Source organism: Sciurus carolinensis, chromosome X, assembly GCF_902686445.1.
Source record: "Sciurus carolinensis chromosome X, mSciCar1.2, whole genome shotgun sequence".
Classification (NCBI taxonomy): domain Eukaryota; kingdom Metazoa; phylum Chordata; class Mammalia; order Rodentia; family Sciuridae; genus Sciurus; species Sciurus carolinensis.
Window position 1 is genome coordinate 66,474,685 of NC_062232.1, and position 23,419 is coordinate 66,498,103.

General features: G+C 33.0%; 1 protein-coding gene across 2 annotated transcripts in view; it reads right to left on the reverse strand.

Moving 5' to 3' along the window:
- Positions 1-8,756: 8,756 nt before the first annotated feature.
- Positions 8,757-23,419, reverse strand: part of Chm (CHM Rab escort protein) — a 166,703-nt gene continuing 152,040 nt past the window's right edge. For both annotated transcript variants that reach the window (XM_047536712.1, XM_047536711.1), the window contains exons 13-15: positions 20,243-20,341; positions 15,000-15,160; positions 8,757-11,859 (exon numbers count right to left, since the gene is read on the reverse strand). In XM_047536712.1, the coding sequence (XP_047392668.1) occupies positions 11,668-11,859; positions 15,000-15,160; positions 20,243-20,341 (452 nt within the window). In that variant the 3' untranslated portion in view covers positions 8,757-11,667. The remainder of the gene's footprint in view (positions 11,860-14,999; positions 15,161-20,242; positions 20,342-23,419) is intronic.

Sequence of the window (23,419 nt, forward strand, 5' to 3'; positions counted from 1 at the left end):
ATTTAATAATGGCATTACTTCAGATTAGTGTGGAAAGATGAATTAGGCTATAAATAATATCAAGAAAATGGGGCATGGTGGCACATGCCTGTAATCCTAGTGGCTTGGAAGTCTGAGGCAGGAGGATCATGAGTTCAAGCCAGCCTTGGCAACTTAGTGAGGCTCTAAGTAACTCAGTGAGACCTGGTCTCTAAATAAAATATAAAAAAGGACTGGGGATGGGCTCAGTACTTGAGCGCCCTGCATTCAATCCCTGGTACCAAAAAAAAAAAAAAAAAAAAAGAAAGAAAAAGAAAATTGGATGTTCATATGCAAAAAGTTATGATAGATTTCCCTCTCACATAATTCCCACAAATAAATTTCAGGTAGAGGTAAGGTTAAAAAAAAAAACATATATGAAACAAATATATATATTGGAACCAGGGAAGGGTTTTCTAACCAAGATGCAAAGTTCAGAAGTTATAAAGATAATAATGATTGAACTGACCATATCAAAATTTTAAATTTCTGGATAACAAACAACACTATAAGTGAGGTTAAAAGTCAGAGGGAGAACAGATATTTATAACACATATAAAAACTTATTAATATGCAGAACAAAAAAAAAGCTCTGACAAATCATAATAGTTGCAAGGGTATAAAATAAGAATCTACTGAAGAGGTAATTCAAAATTTCAATAAACATATGTCCTTCTCCATAGGTATCAAAGGAAATATGAAGTATAACATGATAACATTTTTTGCCCAATCATATAGGTAAACAATAAAAGAATATCTACTGTTAATAAGAGTGAGAAAAGATTTTTAAGTGCTATTTGGCAGTCAATCCAAGTTTAAATTATACATGCCCTTTAACCTAGAAATTAAACCTCTAAGAATCTATCAGACATACACGCACACAAATATATATGTACATATATATATATATATATATACACACACACACACAGAGGTATACATATGAAAAGTTTATTGAATCATTGTCTTCAATAGCAATAAAACTGGAAATAACCCAAATATTCATTAATAATTATTGGTTTAATGGATATCAAACTATGAAATACTATGCAGTAATTAAAAAGAGGAGAGGAAATTTTATGTATGGTGTTTTATGATATCTGAGATGCACAAAATAAGTCAGTTATAGAACTGATATGAGCCAATTTATGTTTTTTATTTTGTATTTGTTCTTTATATGTATACATGACAGTACAGCGTATTTAAATGTATTTACATATGGCATATAACTTATTCTAATTAGCATTCTGTTCTTGAAGTTGTACATGATGTTGAATTTCACTGGTTGTGTATTTATATATGAACACAGGAAAGCCATGTTCAATTCATTCTATTGTCTTTCCTATTCCCTTTCCCTCCCTTTCCTGCATTTCCCTTTCTCTAATCCAATGAACTATTTTTACCCCTCCATTGTGTTAGCATCGATATATCACAGGAAACAGTTGGTCTTTGGATTTGGGGGATTGGCTTATTTCATTTAGCATAATAGTCTCCAGATCCATCCATTTACTGGCAAATGTCAGAATTTCATTCTTCCTCCTGGCTGAGTTATATTCCATTCTGTATATACGCCAAATTTTCATTATCCATTCCTCTACTGAAGGGCACTCAGTTTGTTTCCAAAGCTTAGCTATTGTGAATTGGGTTGCTTTAAACATTGATCCAATTTATGCTTAAAAAACAAACACATTTTTAAAACCCTCTCTACTCTTATACTAAGCATGAGAGTGTATGTGTATGCATACATGCATGTGTGTGTACGTGCAGAAAAATATCTAAAGAATCACACCAAGCAACAGTTTCACATCCTGAGAGGAGTGATACTAGAAGTGATGGTGAAAGAAAAGAATATCAATATAGTATAAAAGGAAAAAGGTTATTCATAAAATCCCACAATTTCAAAGTAGTTATATTTATACTTGGGTATCCACATTCATTCACATATGCAGAAATGTCTATAGCTTCCTTTTTACATAAAATGGGAGCCTCCTGTTGTAGTCAGCTTTGTCATTACTGAGACCACAATATTCATAAGAACAAGTTAGAGGAGGGAAAGTACAAGTAGGCTCATAGTTTCAGATTTCTCATTCCATACACTGCTGACTTCATAACTGTGGGCCCAAGGAGAGGCAGCACATCATGGTGGAAGGGTGTGACTCTATGTCACCTTGACCCATGCTGACCAGTTCTAATTGAATTATCAACCATAAATTCTTATAGATTTTGGTTAGGAAGAATTATCCTTGTCTCCCTGAATTCTGGGATCTGTTCTATGAAAAGGGTCACAAAAGTCTAGCACTTCAGGGTAACTTGCATTCCTCTTATCAACATTAATTTGTATTAATGTTGCATTTCTCCTACAGATAACAGGTAGTTTGCTGAGGAATGTAACACATCCTGTCCGTTTAAGCCAGTAAGGCTTCAGGTAAATTGTTTCTTGGAAAAGAAAGCATGTGGGGGTCAACACAGTGGGCCCATTTTATAGAATTATCCCCTTAACCTTGTGTTCCCACCATTTGCATCTTTCTTTCTGTCCCCTATCAGCACTTCCCATTCAAGTTCAGAAAGACCTCCCATGAAAGCAGCCACCCCCATATACTTGAATCTTCTTTGTCAAGTCTTAAGTTCCAATTGTCACAGAAATTTATACTATTTCCCTGAAGTTTCCATTTATGTCTGAATAGCAGCAATCACTATTAGAATAATCACAAAATATTTCAAGTAAACATAGTGATGGGATATATAACAACTGCTTTTTATGAGAACATGAATTTCATATGTCTCCTGAATTTCCTGTGTTTCATGATGAAATTTTATATATATTGAGTGGGCTGGGGGTATAGCTCAGTTGGTAGAGTGCTTGCCTCACAAGCACAAGGCCCTGGGTTCAAATCCCCAGCACCGCAAAAAAAAAAAAAAAAAAAAAAAAAAAGGGAAATTTTATATATATTGAAACAGTGTCTTTGATTAAGTATAATTTGGTGATTATGCCATTCTACATCTTGGGGATTTGAACTTGAATTTGTAAGTTTAATTGTCTCTTTTAATGGAACTTTATCAATGCCATTTTTCAACATGTAGGTTAAAATAACCAAATTACTAAATAATGAGAATGGCTGTGGTCTGATTAAACTGAAAATTACAGGTTCTACTTTACTAAATATTTTCTAACACATCTCCTGTTTCCAGTCCCTGTTGAGAGAACAGTGGACTGAAAATTAAGAAACTTGGGTCCTAAGTTTGGCTCTGTCAGTCATGCAACACTAATACTAACTTATTGAGTGCTTTTCTATGTCAAGAACTTTGCTGAGTGCTTAATTGGGGATTTTCTCGTATTCACTTTTACAAAAATTCAATGCAGTAGGCTCCATCATTATTCCCATCAAACAAACAAGGAAACTGAGAAGTAGAGTGGCTGAAGTAACTTGCCAAAAATTATAGCTTACAAGTAGAGAGATGTAGATTCAATTCCAAATCTCTATAACTCCATGTTACTAAATACTACACTGTAGTTTTAAGACTTTCAGAAAAATTTCATCACTTTAGTCCTCAGTTTCAGTTTCCCCATACACAAAATCAGAATACTAGACTGGAAGTAAATGGACTTAAAATTTACTCCAGCTCTTTAATTTTCTCCATTTTTCTTCTTTTCAAACAATAGGCTTCATCCCATGTCTTCAGCCTTATATGGTAGAGATGCTCAGAAATCTGTTTTCTGAATATGTTAGCAACTGTTTCTATGACATGTTTTTTTTCTATACAAATAATTAATAGAAAGACTATAAATTCCCCTACTGTGACACTATATGGAGCTAAAATGGGGTTATGAGCAGGCTGTGCAGTTGTCCATCTTGATGCTACATTTCCATACTACCAACTACCCAGAAAGTGAAAGAGATGAAGGTAAGGATGCTGCAGGAGCCATAGAAATCACCCCAATATTCCATCAGGAGAGGTTATTCAGGATCCTATATCTAGAACCCATGCCTGGATCCCATACCTGGTTCTACTTAGCCCGCTCAAGTATGTATTGAACACTCATGTTTATTTCACATTTCAAGAAGATATTATTCCCTTTTATGTTTCTGACTTTGGCCTTACTTGGGCATCTTTCCCAGGTGTTACTTATAAATTTTTTAAATGTATCAGGTCTACGTCACATCTTAAAATCCATAATTTTAAAGCTTACTTTATAAATGTAAGAAAAAAAAGGAACTACTCACTATATAATATTTTGGTCAAAAAGATTGCGATCATATAATATTAATAGAAAATATGAAACAAGTGTACAGAGCTATATTTGAATGAAAATTTCACATAGCATTGTTGGGGAAATCTGATGAATAAATGAGATCTACTACAAGGAAGCCACTGTAGTACCCAAGTAATCTTCACTTTAAGTACAACACATTTTATTCCAAAATGTATTCCTGCAAAGTTGTGTTCAAATTGGACTTGGCAATCCACAGATTCCCCTAAAGGGGAATCAATATTTTCAGAATGGCTTTCTTTTCAATTTGATCTTCATTTGATAGTGTTTGAACTATACCACACCTACCCCTCTCCGTCTGGAAGTTAATAGTGTGATAGTGCTAACATACACCACCTGGGAAATCCTAGGAATTGCTTTTAAAAAGTCTGAATTCCTTAGTAAAGAAGAGAACCACTTTGTAATAGGCACAGTCATCCTCCAAGTTATTGTACTTCGTAAATCTAGATCTACTTACAGAATGTGTTCTCTTAAGATATGGTTATACCTAAAATGTTAGTATCTCAAGTATAACAGGCATAAATTGTATTCAAAAGATCTGAAAGACAAATGTTATCCAAGGGTCAGATGACTTGTCACTATAATTTTCAATTTCAGATTTAGAAACTGAATGACACTTCGTATAGGCAATTTTTCCAGTTTTTTTAAAACCTTTATTTTGTTTTTATTTAGTTTTATTTATGTGGTGCTGGGGAACGAACCCATTGCCTCACGTATGCTAGGCAAGCACTCTACCACTGAGCCACAACCCCAGCCCAATTTTTCCATTTTAATAAAGATTAATAGAGAGCTGTTTTAAATTCTGTATAAATATTTTTTGTTGCTGTTGCACAAGCTTAACCAAAGGAAACCACTTTCTGGTACATTGCCCATTTCTGACTTAAGAAACCTAATTTCTTAGGGTACAGAACTTAGGGGATATTTCTGCTTAATACACTTAACTATCTGCAAAACTATTTTAAATGTTTGCATGTTATGCTAATGGCCTCCATACTAACAAAGATGAATTTCTTCAAAACCTTAAATCATATTTGAATCTAAGTGCAAACATTTCGAGAGTCTTATTTCAATATGACCATTATGGAAAGTAGTATGGAGTTTCCTTGCTTTATTCTAGAAACTATTAAACAGAAGGAAGCAATTATTCTCTCTTTCCTTTTGAGACTATTTCAGAATATCCAAATAGCAATCCGTATGGCTGTTTGATGAGGTTCATTTCCAAGTTTGGACTACCATAATGTACTTTTGATATTCGATTGGTCATGTCTGTGACCAATGGGAGCCTCTTCCAGTTGGTTCCTTTGCCCTTTTGACATGATACCATGTAGGCTTTACTAGTTTCCTAGATAGAAATGTACATTTATTGAAATGAGAAACACATTGAATTTATATTGACTGATAGGGTTGCATCTTTTTTAAAAAACATGAGTGAGGTATAATTGACATAATAACTGCACATACTGTGTACAATTTGATGAGCTTGAGTATATGCATACATTAATATTTCTAAAGACCAGTTTTTAATCTTATTATGAATATTGTTCAATAAACATAGCAACATAAACTATTATTGCACCTATCATAATATATTACTACTATTTCCAAGCACACTGATATTTGTGTTCTGTACTTCATCTCTATCCCCTAGGCTACATACTTCATATGCCCTTTAAAATCCTTAATTCTCTTCCATACAGTTATGCCAATAATCCCACATAATGGCCATACTCAGTGATTTCAGTTTAACGTTTTAAGGATTGCTTTTGGTGTCAAAGTCAAAACAAAGGAGATCAAACTTCCATTGCTGTGACCTGCTTCTTTCCTTTTCCAAGGGGTAACCATTTAAAAAATCTTGAGTACATCTTACCTTCTTACCTAAAGTGTAAATATTATATATATATATATATATATATATATATATATATGTTTGTAAACAGAGTTCTAAGTGTCAATTAATATGTCCTGGAGATCTCACTATAGCATTTTTTCTAATTCTGTTTTGCAGCTACATAGTATTCCATTATAATGGAATGTATTATAGTTATCTAACTAAACTGCTAATTATTTTGTCATGAGTGTATTGTACTTATAAGAATATTAACATAATCCAAAGTACATTATTTCTTGAGGTACCACATATCACCTAGAGATTTGGTGTTGCATTATAAAACAAATTAAATTTAAAAAATACAGGAATATTTGCTACTTATGCAAGTTTCTAAAATTAAGAAATTATGTAAAATTCTAAGTACTCTTTTATTCTCTCCCTATTGAACCTCCTCTCTTTTCCCGACATAACTACATATATATTTGTTATGTATACTTCAAAAATATTTCCTATGATATGCATATATGTATGTGATGTACAAAGTTTGAATTTTTATATAAATCAATATTATTCTGACTCGCTTTGTAAATATATGTTGGAGACACACATGTTTATAGATCTAGATCTATGTGCAGTTCACTTTTAGCAGCTGCACAGTATTCTGTACTATTAAATAACATTTATTAACAATTGAAGTCTGTCTCCTTTTAATGAATTTTTCAAAATTCACAACAAACTATGTTATAGTGTGATATCTTATATTTGTGTATATGTACAAAAATATTATTTTAATCAAAGACAAATTATTCTTTAAAAACAAGAAGAAATGTTGATAACACTTAAAAGACCAATAATTTCTAATACTTATTAGAAGTGGGGATAGAACATTAAGATCTAGTTTTTCATTATTTCAAACTCTACAAATTCTCTGCTGAATTGATACATTCTTGCTATTTGTTCCCCACACATGAAAGTGACAAAATAGAATTCACTGATGCTTCTCTATCAGCTAGTGTCCATCTCTAATTAGTGTTTCTTTTGGGGTCAACTGTTTCACTGACAGCAGGAGGATTTACACATGCAAGTCCTATTAACATTAATAGGAGTAACCAGCATAAATCCTCCTGCAGTGATTGGCAAAAAGACTCCACAGTCTACTAGGATCCAAGTTCTAATGATTACCTGTCAAATGGTCCTAAGAGTCATCATCACCAGAAAGAGCAGACGTGGCGACTTATGGCAAGGGCATCTCAAATGCAGCTAAAACTGTGCATTAACGGAAAGTGGCCTTCAAAATGTGACTTGGGATGCTAAGAGTTAAACCACTTAATTGGTGTTTTAAAAGCTATCATTAAAGGAGAATTCAAACATAGCAAAGTACTTATTTTACAAAAGTGTGGATATTGTATGAGCTCCAAGGTGCTTGAAGGATAATATAGTTACTTGTTTAAAAATTCAATTAACCTTATCTTTCTCAAACATGATTTATTAATAATATCAGATAAATTGCCAGTTTTGAAAGAGTCCTGTTATCCTTAGAACTCATCCTATCTAAAGGGCATTATAAACTTCTTGGAATTGACAGAAAATGACTGCTTAATTATTTGATTCAAAAACAAATCATCAATGAATGCTTAAAAAGATCATCAACATTCTCTTGAATATTCCAAGTAAGCTTTTGGTGACTCAAACACTTCAGAGAAAAACATTTCAGGTTCACATCATCAAATAAATATGAGAAACGTTTCAGATTCTCTTCCTCTGAGATATGAAAACAGTTTGTAGACAATCTATGTACTCTATATGTCATAGCCAATGCCTCACAGCCTCTACAGCACTGATTTCAAATGGATTAAAGTACTATCCACCTTTGTTTGATATAGATTTTAATGCTGGCATCTAGAACAGTTTGCTAAGTGAATCAAATCCATGTACTATCCTAGTCTTTCTCACAAACTTAACATTGTTATAGTTTAGGTATGAAGTATCCCCCAAAGCTCCTGTGTGAGACAAAGTGAGAAAGTTTAGAGGAGAAATGATTGGATTATGAGATTCTTACCCTAATCACTGTACTAATCCCCTAACAGGGATTAACTGGGTGGTGACTGTGGACAGGTAGGGTGTGATGGGAGGAGGTGGGTCATTTGGAGCATGCCTTTGGGGTATATTCGTCCCTGGCAAGTGGAGTCTCTGTGCTTCCTGGTGCCATTTCCTGAGCTGCTTTCCCCTGCCACAAATTTCTGTCATGATGCTCTCTCTGCTTCACCTCAGTCTCCGAGGAATGGAGCTGGCTATCTATTACTAGGAGCTCTGAAACCATGAGCCCTCAAAGAAACTTTCCCTTCTCTAATTGTTCTGGTCAGGTTTTTTGGTTATAACAGCAAAAAAGCTGACTAAAACAACACTGTTGGCAGATGCCTGGAAACAAAACCAAAAATAACTGAATATTCAAATAATTGGCTAATTATAAAAAAAAAATCAGGTTCAAGACAATCTTTAATTCATTGATACATATAAAATTTATATGAAAAATAGAACATCACACCTGAAAGGCATTGAAAAGTCTTTATTTCCTCTGAAACCTGCTACAGTATGCTAATTATAAATTTATATATATATATATATATATATATACATGCTTTTTGGAATTTGAGAAAATTTACTGAGAATAAGACAAATTATTCAATACCAGTAGCAGTAAACAACTCATCCAGGGAAGCATGGCCTTGACAGAATAAATAATTATTATCAATAATCAAGTTTAAAATCATGGCTATTATTTTGGACAAAGGACATGCCAATCTAAGAAACTACCATTGTTCTAGAAGTTACCCATTGATGTGGCCATTTCACTATAGAAAATATATAAATTGACCTTCATTGTATATGTTTTCCTGGGCAGGTACAACAACTAGAAATAAAATATAGAAGCATTATAGGATTAGTTATTAATTCTCTTATGAATCAATAACTGAATATTAACATTTTTGGTTAATAAGCATGCATAACTAAATATTTAAATACATAGTCTTTAATAACATTTTCAGAATTTTTAATTAGCTACTGAAATGTCTGTAATTATGTACATAATTTTATTCTTACATCTTCATGTTTAAAGTTTTGCAACAAAATCAAAGGTTTTTTTCTTACTTTGATTTAAAATCTACAAATACAACTATTTTAATTATTAAGATAACTGAAGAGAAAGCTTTTAGAATTAATATCTTACATTCTGAGGCAACTGGAAGTAGAATTCTGTAACAAGGTTCTTAGCAACTGTGTAGTATTGTAATCATCACAAATCATACTCAGGAGCTTTTACATATTTCAACAGTATTTAATAAATGACATGGAAGAGAATGTCTGATATTGTTGAATGGACAAAATAGGGTGCCATGTAGGCGGGGCCATGAGAGTACAAATTAGCGTCTTGTTCTACATATAGACAGCTGCAGTAAGGCTGTCTGAAAATGTTTAGTTATATTAGGCCTACCCTGATTGTCTGTTTACATTAATGTGCATGCTGCATTCAGGAGGCCTTTAACTCTAAAATTATAAAAAAGTGTAATATCTTGATTGGTACAACTTACTGCATTATGTTCATATTTAATACTCTCATAGTGTTACCTTTTATATTGCTGGTATTGAAGGGCAGGACCAATACCTGCTATACTTATGGGTATGTTTCTAGGCATTCAGTGCACTGCCCTAACTGGGCTTCAGGAAACATGATTTCAGTTAAAAAAAGATCTGAATCCTTATAACAAACTAGGTTATAATGTTATTCTACTGTCCCTGATTTGTGTGTGACATTATAAAAGGGGAAGAGAGGGAAAGAGAGGGCTAGTAAGACAGGGGAGGAGCTGTATAATGAGAGGTTGGAAAGTTTTCCTTTCTTCTGGATTCAGCTCTATCTGTGGGGGTTGGAAAAGTGAAACAAGAGCTACATTCCTTGGTTCTTTCCATTTCCCATGAACGTATGACAGTCACAACTAGCTTCAAGACGTTCTCCAGAACCAGGGAAAGTCAGGACCATTTGCAGTTGAAGTATGTAAGAACTATGTGCTTTCCACTGGAGCCACGGCTCCCTGAGAGGCAATAAAAGCCAAACTATGTGACAAGAGGCTTCAAGTCTATTTACATACACTTCTAACTTCAAACTATTGCTCAAAAGAATTGGGAAAATTTAATACAGGCACTGTTGCTATAAGTAGATTTGATACCTATGTGCATGTGTATGTGTGTATATATACATATACCCACACACACACATACATACATACATACATACACACACACTCTCATAGTTTTATTTAGAGTACGTATTAGGGTTTACCAAATGTTACACTCTATTCAGAGACATTAATGGTTTTAGGCCTACCAGTTAGAAAAGGAATATGAGGGCTTTATAGAGTATTTGCCTTAGTAATATTTCAAACCTAGAAATCCATTTGTTACTATGTTTACTGGTCTATAAAGACTACTAAATACTAATTTCAAAGACAAATATTCATTTAAAAAGCTTAATAAAAACATGATCTATTTTTATGACAAATAATTATTTTCTGCACAAGTTTTATGACATTCATTCCCAAGTCAATGAGAAACTCTGAAACAAAATTTTCCTGAAAAAACATTCTAAGGATGGCATTGCTTTCATCTTCATAATCACTGTCACACAGTAGGCAGATTACTGTTTCTTCTTTACATATAGAGAAACAGGCTCAGAACAAACTATTTGACTAACATTAGTAGCACACATATGACTAAATTAGGTCTGTAGACAATTAGGTTAGTATTCCAGTTACTTGATGACAGAATTTCCAAATATCAGGGATCCTATCTAAACCTTTCCTTTCATTCTTTATTACTTACAGAGCTTTTTCCAGTGTGTAATGATTCACATACAAATATTACTACTACTACTTTAAAACACTACTGAGTAAGGGACTTAAGATTTGTCTGTAAAAGTGCCTAAATATCTTAATTATGGCATTTTCTATTCTTATCAACACAAAAAAAACAAAACAAACTTTTATTCCAAACACATACTTTGGCCTGGATCTTGATGCTTTAGTTTTCTCTATTGAATTTACATATTATTTTATCTTTTGTCATATGATCGTATCTGTAATTTTAATAAATAATCAAAGGAAATAAATATGTGAGCTGATTCTGAAGGTGTAACTTTCAAATAAGGATCCAAAGTGGCAAGAAGAAGTTGTTCTAACACCACAGAATTATTAACAATGCATAGGATTACTTTCATATCCATAGCTATATTATCAGGAATCAGTTCATTTATAATTTTATCTGCTAATTTCATAGGTTTGGTATTTAAAATAGGCAGGTAAGTCAATGTGCTTTGTAAGTGCTATGTGTTACTGGAATGTCCTCTTTAAGGAAAATTCCCTTATGGATTTCTTTGACCTGTGTCTTCTTATAATTCTGCATGTCAACTGGCTGCTGACTTCTAAAATTTTTTACATTAAGAAGATTCTGAGGTCCATGGGAATTTCCAAAGTGGGGTATTGAGTTTGGTATATATCCTTTATTCAGAGGACTCCTCTAGGTTTCCCTGGGTTGTGCTTTCAGCAGGAGTCTCTGAGTTGGCTTCTAGAATGGCACTGGGTTCTGAAGACTCTGGTTGTGAACTGTCTCCATCAAGGACAATATCTTCAGGATTTGGTGGTGGTGGACAGAAGTCTTCATTGGGGCATATATTCTGGAAAATTGTTTCAGCCTGGCCAAGAATGGAAAGACAAAATAGTTTACTCATCAGCTTAAAATACATGTGCATTTCGGCACTATGTAAAAAAATTAAGTGCCACCCTTAAATTTTTCTTTCATCTATTTATAGTACTTTACCTGTATAAATAGTATGACCTTCCAAAAGTGGCTTTCTCACAATTCTATGGCTTTCCCCTCTCTTTTTTGGCATTGCTGGGGATTGATCCCAAGGCTTCACACAGGGCAAGCATGCACTATACCACTGAGCTACATCCCCAGCCACTCTCCCTCTATTTTATATATGCATTCCAGTCCACCTTCTGAAGATGGCATCATTTGACCAAGTTCATTATCAGGTGTTCAAAACGTTGAGAATACAACAACATTCATTCTATATATCAACGGAAATACAATTCATTACCTCACTATCAGATAAGGATGCCTGTCATGCTTGGGAGCTTGTACTCTATTCCATTGGTAAAAGGGAGTCATTAAAGGTTCTTAAGATATATGCTGATTTTTAAAACTTCAAGGTTTTTCTGGACTTCACTTTTATTCCTGATGTACATACAAGATGACTGGTTAGACCAAAGAGTTGACAAAATATGGCCCACAAGTCAAATCCAGACTGCTGTTTGGTTTCATAAGTAAAGTTTTATTGGAACATAGTCACATTCATTCATTTATCTATTGTGTATGTCTGCTTTTGCATTAATAATGGCAGAGCTGGGAAGGTATAATATAGACTGTATGTGCTGCAAAATCTAACTTAATTAACATCTGGAATCCTGTATCACATGATTTTTTTATGGATGAGTGGAGGGATAATAAACAAGAGCATTTGAGTTTTGAAGTGGACCTGAAAGAAGGGACAAGGATAGGAAAATTATCTTTCCCTCTTGGATTTGCTTCAAGGGTATATTTCTAGATAAGACATTTACTCTGGATATTTTAAATATTAGTTAACACTGTATATATTCAAGGTATACAGTGTGATTATATATACTGCATGATGATTACCATAATCAAATCAATTAATATAGCTACCATAGTGTGTGGGTGCATGCAATGAGGTTACTTAACATCTGCTCTCTTATCAAATTTCAAATAAAATATCATGTCACTTGAGGCAACATGGATGAACCTGGAGAATATTATGCTAAGTGAAATAAGCCAGGCACCTGAAATACTGCATGGTCTCACTTACACATGAAATCAAAGAAATTACACTCATAAAAACAACATAAAAGGGCTGTTGTCAGGATCTGGGGGTGGGGGAAATGGGGAGATGGTGGTAAAAGGGTACAGATTTTCAGTTACAAATGAGTAAGTTATGGTATCTAATGTCCAGCATGATGATTTTAATTAGTAATACTATACTGTTTACTGTGGATCTTAAAATTAAATATTAGAGACTTGTGTTTTGTTCTCCACCCCCAGGAACTCACCATATGCCTCTGCTGGAGACATTTAGCCCCTACTGCAGAAGGAAGACCTAGGTCAAATTCCTCCTTCACATTTCAGTAAGAACTGATAGCCTTTTTGTCTCATATCCCTATCTTATCTGTCTGTAGATGTTCTCTCTCTCCTTTACTCCCTACATGCAAACCATCACTAATCTGGGCGATTTCATTTTCTATTTCTTGATTCTATATGCTCTTTCTCCACTGAATAATTTAGACATGCACATCTTGCATAGAGAATACAATTCTAACAGTTTCTGAACTGAGCTAGTCTCCTTGCTGCTAGAGTTTTCCCATGTAATCCTATGCCACCCTCAGAAGGGTCTATGGAAAATGAAATTGTTTTTCCATTTTTGACCTTCAATGACTCCCCATTACTAATGGTAAAATACAAGATCCTTAGTATGGCATATAAAACTCTTCAGGCCTACTTTCTCTGGTCTTATCTAACCACTTCTTCCAACCTCTACCTCTCACATGTTTTGCTTTACTTATAACTTAACCTGTACTTCCTCAAACATCTGGGCTGGTGCAGACACTATTCTTTCCACCCAGACTATTTCATATCTGTTTCGTCTTTGATTGTGAGGCAGAATTGCTACACATTTACTGAATACCTCTTTGTTAGGCTCTCATCACTCCTAATACCCACCCCCTCTTAGTAGTACTAGGGATTGAACCTAGGGCCTTATACAAGCTAAGTTAGTGCTCTACCACTGAGTTGCATGCACAGCCCCCTCCTACATACACTTTTAACTTGTGGGTTTAAAACACAGTTCATTTTATATTATCAGTGTATCTTCAAGTCATATGCTGGTAAATAGGAACACAAGGGAGTCATGTCTACATATTCACCTCTATACATTTACAAACTTTTCAACAGCTAAAATAAGCATTTTATTACAAAGAAAAAGGGATAGAGAAAAAAAAAACTGGCAGGGGTTTGTTTTTACATGGGCAAAAACCTAGGTGATGTTCCGAGAATTTTTAGAAATAACATTCTTCATTCAGAAAATAGAAATCACAATTAGTGACTGAGATAAGCATGGGAGATATACTGGAATCAGAAGGCAGTTTATCAGAATAAACAGGCTCATTATCAATATTAGTGATGTTCTTTAAATTAGGCACTATGATATTTCTCTCCAAACTGACATTTGAGTGCAAAAGCTATGTAACAAATTTAAAACTACTTACATTTAATAGCATATAATGATTAGAACCAAAACTGTGTTACAGTATTTTCTAATTTGATAATACTTACCCCCTGAATATTATCTTCTTGGAAAGCAAATTATCTCATAATAAAATTATCACTTAACTATAATCTTGTAGCATGTAATTTAGATCACATTGACATTTTGTTTTTAAAATTAGTTTATAACTTGGTACAGTTGGAGGCCAGAGGCCAGCCTTAGTAATTTAGCAAGACCCTCAGCAACTTACTGAGAACATGTCCTAAAATTAAAAATAAAGTGGGACTGGAGATGTTTTTCAGTGGTTAACTGCCCCTTGTTTCAGTCCCTAGTTAGAAAACAAAAATAAAACAAAGAAACAAACAAAAAACAATGTATCAGGTTCAAATGCAGAGATGGTACTAAATGAGAGAGATGTTTCTCTAGACTCTTCCCTCTTCTCAGAGGGGAAAACAACTCACTCATAAAAAATTGAGAAATAGCAACATCCTTACCTGCTTGACTGCATTATCATTTCCTAAACCACCATCTGGGCCAGAGCAGACATAAACGTTGGATGGCAAATCATTATAAGAGTTCCTGCTGATGTTGGAAGAATCTCTCATATTGAAATAGAGAGCCCATAGAATTCTTGGCTTTTCAACTTCTTCATTTTCTAAATGTAAAAATGAATCTTACTTATATCCTAAAACACACTGTACCTATCAGTTACTACACTATATAACAATTACCAAGAAAGCCATGACTAGACATGGTAGTAAATCAGACTTTTGCATATGAACAATTAGTAAATGTGTACTAACAACTCTAATGTAAGTTCGTATTTCAAGCAATGATGGTTTTTCAACCTAAGGCAAGTTAGATTTTTAAAATTATTTTGATTAGTAAGTTAATTTGATTTAGTTCTGTGCTCCTGTGGATTTCTATTACACCTCCTCATTAACATTAATGTTTATCCCTATAAAGTGAAAATATGATATAAATTGACTTGCTTGTGTTCTAAATAGACAATCTTACCTATATAAATCTAAATATATAATAAATATGTAAATATACATATAAATATATACAAATATAACCTATATAATCTAACTATAAATTATACAGTAACTCAATAGTAAATACATATGAGATATCCAGAATAATAAATCTATAGAAATAGGATTCAGAAGTTATTTAGGCTGCAGGACGTGGGGTAAATGGAGAGCAAATGCTGATGGGTATGGAGTTTCTTTTGGGGACAATACAAATTGTTCTAAAGTTGAAAGTTGATGTTTCAGCAATTTTGTAAATTATTTTTAAAACTTGAATTTTCAACTTTACATGGGTAAATCATATGGCATATATCACAATAAGCTATTATTAACAATGGTATGCACAGGATTAAAATTTTGATAACTCACATTCTAATACTTGCCATATTGGATCACAAAATTAATAACCACAAGTAACAAAAATGAGGTCATGAAACAATATTATTTTGAGCACACATCCTCCAATTTAATATTGAGTGTCTATTATGCATGTTAGGCATTGACACAGGAGCTGGGTATACATAGATGAGGCAGAATTAGTCCTTACCCTCTTCCCCTAACACAGGGCCAGCCCACAACAGACAATAAATAATTTGAATTGATTTTGACCTTGTTTCAAGTATAATTAAAGTATAATGTCCTATTAAAAGTCCAACCTTGTTAACCTCAATTTCTAAAGCCTATTTGTTACTATTTTGATGATCACTTCTCAGCCTTTCTTCTTTAAAAATGTTATAATTAAATTTTCCATGGTGGAGAAAAAATATTATTGTTAATCTATTTATTGACTATAAAGTTTTCTCTAGCCTGAGTCTGAATAAAATTCAAATTCTGTTATGATAATAATAATGGATGTTTATAAAGATTACTCAAGTTTATGAGGCAACTTGTGAATCATAAAGAAAATGCTAAAGGTATAATTACTGCCATTGTTAAAATGGTAATCAATGCAGAGAAATTTTCAGCTAACTGCAGTATTCAATTAACGAGAATGCCCTATTCCCTAATCCAAGATAAGTAGGATTTGATTATATTTAATATATCTGCACTGTAAAAACATTAAATATGTTGTTTTTCTAGTTCATCCTGAATAATCTACAATTATGAGTGTGACAGAATAAATAAGCTGAGAAGTGATCTTAGGTGTCACTTTTAAATGCAAACATCTATAGTCTAAGGTATGACTAACTTCACGTAGGCACACATTAGATGTCAAAAACCTATTTATTGAAAAAACAAAAGAACATAAAGGACTGGTGTTCAGGAGCTAAAGCAGAGCTTTCATAAACTGGTGAGTTTAGTTTCACTAAACCATATGAGAAGATACTTAAATATACTGCTTATGATTTGTGACACAGACTTGGGGAGCATTAGAGAGAAATGGGCTATGGTATTGAAGCTCTTTAATATTGCCCAGTACATTTCTAAGCATATGCTAGGAGAGCTTATCTTGTATTTCATGAAATTTCCAGCTCAGGTCAGGGTTTTCACTGAGTATAAGTAGGGGGAAATGAATAATCCAATAGATTATAGAAAAGAAATTTAACAGGTTAAGGCTTTGAAAAGAAACCATGTGGAAGGTGAAGAGTTGATACAGACCGAAGAAAAATGCTCTAGATACAAGGGAACTATCAATCTTGACCTGAAACCTTCAAAGATAAATATAATTGCTTCATCTTTCTTTGAGATCAGCTGGAAGGCAGAGAGGAAGCTGGAAAATAACATGCAGCTGTGAAGTATACAATTATCAGAAAATATTAAAATAGCTACACTTTGGCTGAGAAATGCATCACAAATTGCCAGTAGTATAACGTTTTTCCTCCAATAGCTCACTTCATTCATTTAAATAGTGTGAAGGACTAAAGAAGTAATAGGAAAGTGAGAATAAGATCTTGGACAAATTAAACTTGAATGAATACTGAATAAAAGCAGGAAGAACAAAGATGACTTGGTAAACTGAATAAAAACAAGAAATGATCTACAGTTGCATGCCTAGTGTAAGGAGTGAGTCAACCTTTTAAGATAAGCTGTTTTCATCACATGGCAGAGTAGCCTTGATTGAGTCTGAATGGAATACATAGAAAAATGGAATTAGGACATTTGCTTTCACAGTCCAACAAGTATTTAATCCTCTTATCAGTCACCAACTTCAAACTACACCTATAAGGGGAATTCATAGGAAGTGCTGCTCTTTGAGATAGAAATGAATGAAATGAAATGGCTAAGTTCATAAGCCATGTATGGTGGAGAGAAAAAAGAGAAAGAAGATGGTACAGTGATGACACTATATTTCAGACATTTCAAAATTTACTACTTAAAGTCTTGCTTCCATGCGTATTGAAAGTATTAATTTTCCTGGTAAAAAATGAAATCTCTCGTGATAGTTTACCAGTGAGACTGGTACATACTGATCACTATCCAATTCTTTCTTAGTTCTTTGCATGAAATTCTAGTATGGAAGAATTAACATATAAGGAATGGTGAGTAATCACCCCCTTTTCTCACTTGCAGTCAGGTTCATCAAGCAAAAAACATCTGGTGTTTCTTTGGACTAAGAATTAGAGAAGGGTGAGTGCCTTTAGAAATATGTAACAGTGTATCCCACTATTATGTACAACTATAATAAACCAATAAAAATATGGAAAAGAAATAAAAAATAAGCAGAAAAGCATTTAGAGATCTCTGATGTAATTATAGAAGGCTGGCAAGTAGAGCTCTTGAAAGTATTAGTAGACTTATTGAGCTAGAGTTTATCTCAAGGGTCCTGGCTTGCAGGTATAAAGTGAAAGGTAAGAAATAGAGGGAAAACTTCAGTACCCTACTGGAATCTTTCAGAAACATTGTCAAAGAAGTCCTCCAGTTGAAAAGAGAATATCATATTTTCCAAGAAATGAGCCTCCCTGCAAGGTGACCAAGCGGACTTTCACAAAGGCTTATGATGCACAGCACCATAAGAATGTAGAACTCAAAGAAAATTAAATGAAAATAAGGCCAAATAATGGTATTCTTTTGGTAGACATTTTAACATAAATATTTACAATACTCTAAAGCATAAGGTTTCACATGATTGCCAAATAATCAAAATATAATAAAAGCTATCAATTTATGAAAAAATGGACTTTTTCTACAGGGAAGAATGTGCTTTAATGTATTAAAAGTTCATATTGCTCATAAAGTTCATTCTTCCTCATTTAGGCAGGAAAATGAATTGAGTTCTCTTCTGCAGGTGACTTTGCCTCTTTGACCTGCCATGGCCCAGTGCTCACCTTATCTGGTGATTCATTTCAATAACTCCAACAGTATTTGTTCTGACATTTTAATTAAAATATGACCACTACCTCATCCTGATGATAAAAAGGGCCATGTGTCAGTGAAAACTAGCTTTTCAGTGCCTCAGTGCACCTGAGGACCCCTCTGCACACATAGTTCTTACTAAAGAATTTCACTCAGCTTCTAAACAATACATCATTTCAAAATGGGATCATGTTAACCATTGAGATTAATGTTCAAAATCGAAATGGCCAGAGAATGCTACATAATGAACAAGTAATGTTCCCCAGCCTGATTTTTCAAAATAAAAAATAAATACATTTAAAAGGAGAAATGATAGAAAAAGATTAAAATTTACTGTTTTATTTGACACTATCACAGAATGAAATTAAAACAAATGAGAAATTTTAAAAATGACAAAGAAAGTCAGGGTTTTTATAAGCAAGGCACAATGTAATTAAAGTTAAAAGATAAAACTTCGATTCCATATTAGGTTTAGGAATATTATGATGTATCATAACTCTAAAATAAAATATTTAAAAATGAACCAAATATTTATATGATACTCTCAAATGAAACATAAATAAGAAAAAATTAAATTCTAAAGTATTAGATGGGAGGAATTTATTCAAGCAGCACACAAATAATTTAATTGTATTGATGCCAGTTCCTGAAAATGGAAAAGTTTGTCTTCTTATGTAAATAAAACACCCCTTGTGTTTTCTGCATTAAGAAAAGCAACATACAAGGAGATAAGCTAAAAGATAGGCTACTTTTGATCACTTACACATGAAATATGCCACATTTCTTCCATTCACACTACAAAAGTTACCCTATTATGTGGAGGAAAATCTTTAAAAATTCTTGGTGGAAAAACATTTTTTCACAATAAATAAGAAGTATGTATACATTTGAGAGCTAATATTCATCACATCACTGGCATACTATGCAGTAAAAGAAATTATTAATTAGGAAGGAACTCTACATGTGCCAATTAATATTTGACTCTTGTCAGTTGAATCAACACTTTATCCTTAAAGAAGGTGACTTTTCCTATAAGAAAAAGGAATATACGCTGTTTAAAAAAACTAATATAAAGAGTCATAAGAAAAATTGCCCAAAAATGCAACAAAATTACTTGAGAAATTTTCTGATAGTCTTTTTATGCATGTGAGAATATATGCATGTAAAGTATACATTGGCACTTAATTATATAATTATGTTTTTATGTAAATGTGTAATGTATATTTTCCATTACTATTAGAGAATATTCCCCCATGTTTAAGCAGGTACTGTTTTCAAACATCTTAGTAAAGCATGTGAAAGTTGTTGCTGAATACATCATATTTCACTTCAGGTTGTAAAAGCCTTCATGAGATATGTAAGAGGAGTATTACAGTTACTTTACCATGAATCATGGTTTATTTTTCTTCCTATCTCCATTTCTGTATATGGAATAAACAATTTCTTCACAACTGCTTCTAAATCTTCTCTTGCTGTTTTGGAAGATGTACAAGTCAAATGAACCAAATCTGTAAAGAAAAACAATACTTTGACATATGCTTATCACACTCTGTTGCACTCATATTTAAGGCACCAAGCTGGTCTCATGGGTAAGAGGTAGTTGAATAAAAGTTATGGCTCCTACCTTCAAAGAGTTTATAATCTAGTGATAAGGAAACATGTAATGCATATTTATGCTACACATATTAAAATAGGTAAAATAGTATTAACTAATAAAGGAAATCACACTAAGATTTAAAGAGAAGTAGAAGTTGAGGTTAATTATGTAAACAGTACAAAAGCTTATGAAATAACTTATTCACAAAAAGTACCTAAATATCCTTATGAAATTACTTTTTTAAAAAGGATAGATAAGGAAAGAAAATAATTGTAAAAGACCAAAAGTGGAATATTATTTACTTAAGAAAACATACTTTCTATCCTTAAGACAAAGGAACCCTTTATATACAGTTTACTGATAATTAAAAACAAACCATGTTTATTACAGTGTTCTCTAAAAACTTTCAGGGGAACACTACTGGCTTTGAATCATATAGACATATATCACAACACACACACACACACACACACACACACACACACACATATTTGTCATACATGAAATGGCATAGATGAAAACAGCATATATTTCAGGAATCCCAAATTACTTTTCTTTTGCATTTACAAATTCATGGAACCTGGACCTTTGTTCAGGTGAGAGAATATCATGTACAAAAAAGGTCCTTCATAGAAACAAAATATTGTAGTTCAATTCAGTTAGGACTTCTAAAGATATATGCACAAACTTGGATAAAATTCCTATACATTGGAAGAAAGGACTGACTAAAGACATCCCTAAATAAGAGACAATCTTACAGTTTTGGAAAGGTTTTGCTTGGGGGTAGGATTAAAAAATGGCAGAAAGAATATATTATAGAAGACAGAATGCTAAGAAATTCCTCCTCCTATTCACCAGTAGAAAGGTATACCCAACTCTTCTCCAATACTATTTCAGACTATTAGAAAATTTTTATTCCTGATAAAGATAGTTCAAATTTTATCATGGAAGCCTTTGTCAGAATAGGAGTCTCATTATCAAAATTCATTTCAACTTAACTATTCTAAATATCTAATAATAAATAGGGGGATTCTTAATAACTGTATGAGCTAAAATACAATTTTGTAATCCCCCTCCCACCCAGCTCATCAAACAAAGTGATATTCCTGCATAGTTGCTGAATTACTTTATGGTTTAATAAAAGATTTACCTTAATTAAGGAATGTTTTCATATGAATTAATAATGATTCTCATAGGTTCTCGAATATTTTAAGAGGTATGATATTTCAAAACAAAATAAACTTCACAAAATTTATTACAAATTATTGGAGCTGAAGAAATAGCTCGTTTTGGAGAGCGCTCGCCTAGCACGCACAAGGCCATGGTTCTAATCCTCGGACCCTCAGATGGAGGGGATCATTTTAAATTTTTGAATGTGGTTTAATGTTGGTGGGTATGGGGCTTAAATTTCATTGATAATCATGGGATTAACAGAGTATGCAATTACAAATATAAGAAATTCCTGATAATATATGAGAATGACTGTTCTGTCCCTCTCATCATAGTCTCACAAAAGATCAATGCTCATGTCAAAGTTCTCATTTTCCCATTCTTTCCTATTCAATTAATATTAACTAGGGAAAAAGCAGATGCTCATGAATACAAACAAGATAATATATTTTGAAAAATAACTTAGTGGCTCAATTATTGGTTCCATTAAACAAGATACAAATTTTAAAGAAGTACAATAATGTTAAGTATATCCTTTTTCCCAACAATGTATAGTTCAAGTAAATGCTAGCAAAAATTTCTAGAACTCAGATTAATATCTTGTACTTAATTAATTTCATAGCAATTCTTAAAAAACAAAGACATTATAACCTGGATTTTAATGTCTTTACTTTGTTTTCTAATTACAATTTTTACTGGGATAACAACTTGGTATACAACAGGACTCTCACCACATCAGCAATATATATGACTTTCCCAAAGAGTTATCTGTTAACCTACTTACAAAGAAAGAAAACGAAGTGAGTAATTATTTACAGTAGCAGCTTGTGTGAAGAAGTTTATGCTGAGTGGTTTTGCAACTCTTTTTTTTTTTTATGTTTTTGTTGTCAATTGACCTTTGTTTTGACTCTACTTAGATGCTACATTACCAGTTGATCCATAACATTTAAGGTATGAACAACTATATTTTTCTCAATATACTTTCTGCTTTTCCTATTACTTGTGTCATGTCCTTACATAGGTTGCTCTGAATCCATTTTGGTTTTTTCAAATCACATACTGTAGATTGTGTTACTTTTAAAATTCAGATTATTTTCAAAATTGGATTATTAATCTTCGTAAATCCTTTTTGGGGGCAAGCTATAAGGACCAATTTTCTTTTTCTGAAATACAACTTCTATTTATAGTGCGTGTTCAGTAAGTGTTTGGTGCTAATGATAATTTGGTTCCTTCTCATGAAACATTATGTACTCACATGCTTAAACAGACATGCATGCACACATAAATCATCTATGCCTATACACGTATGAGGAAAAATCTGACTACTTTCTTACATGAAATACAGAAAATTATCTACCAGGATAGACACAAAAAGTACCAAGAGATCAATCACAAATTAATATTCCTGAGAAATATTCATAGATTAATAAGAAATATAAAATGCTCAAAAGAATTTAAAAGAATTGACTACATAGCTAACAGATGTGTTTAATTATTCTATACTATTTAAGCATGTTTATAAGTATGATTTCATTTCACCTAAGCACAGCATTATCATTATTCTATAGGTGAGAAAACAGATGGAAAATGAGGTGAAGGAGATTTCCCAAAGACATGAAATTAATAAAAGGAAGAGCTGGGAGTAAGAGATGGATTCCAGCCCAGGTGTCAGTTTGCGGAGTGCCTGTCCTTGAACACTAAAAGACCTTTTGTGATTGTCATAATTGCCTACAGAAGGCAAGAGAGTCATTTAAGTCAATGGTCTTCAAACTGGCCTGTACACAAGAATACACAGAGACTTTTGCAAGGTATAATAACT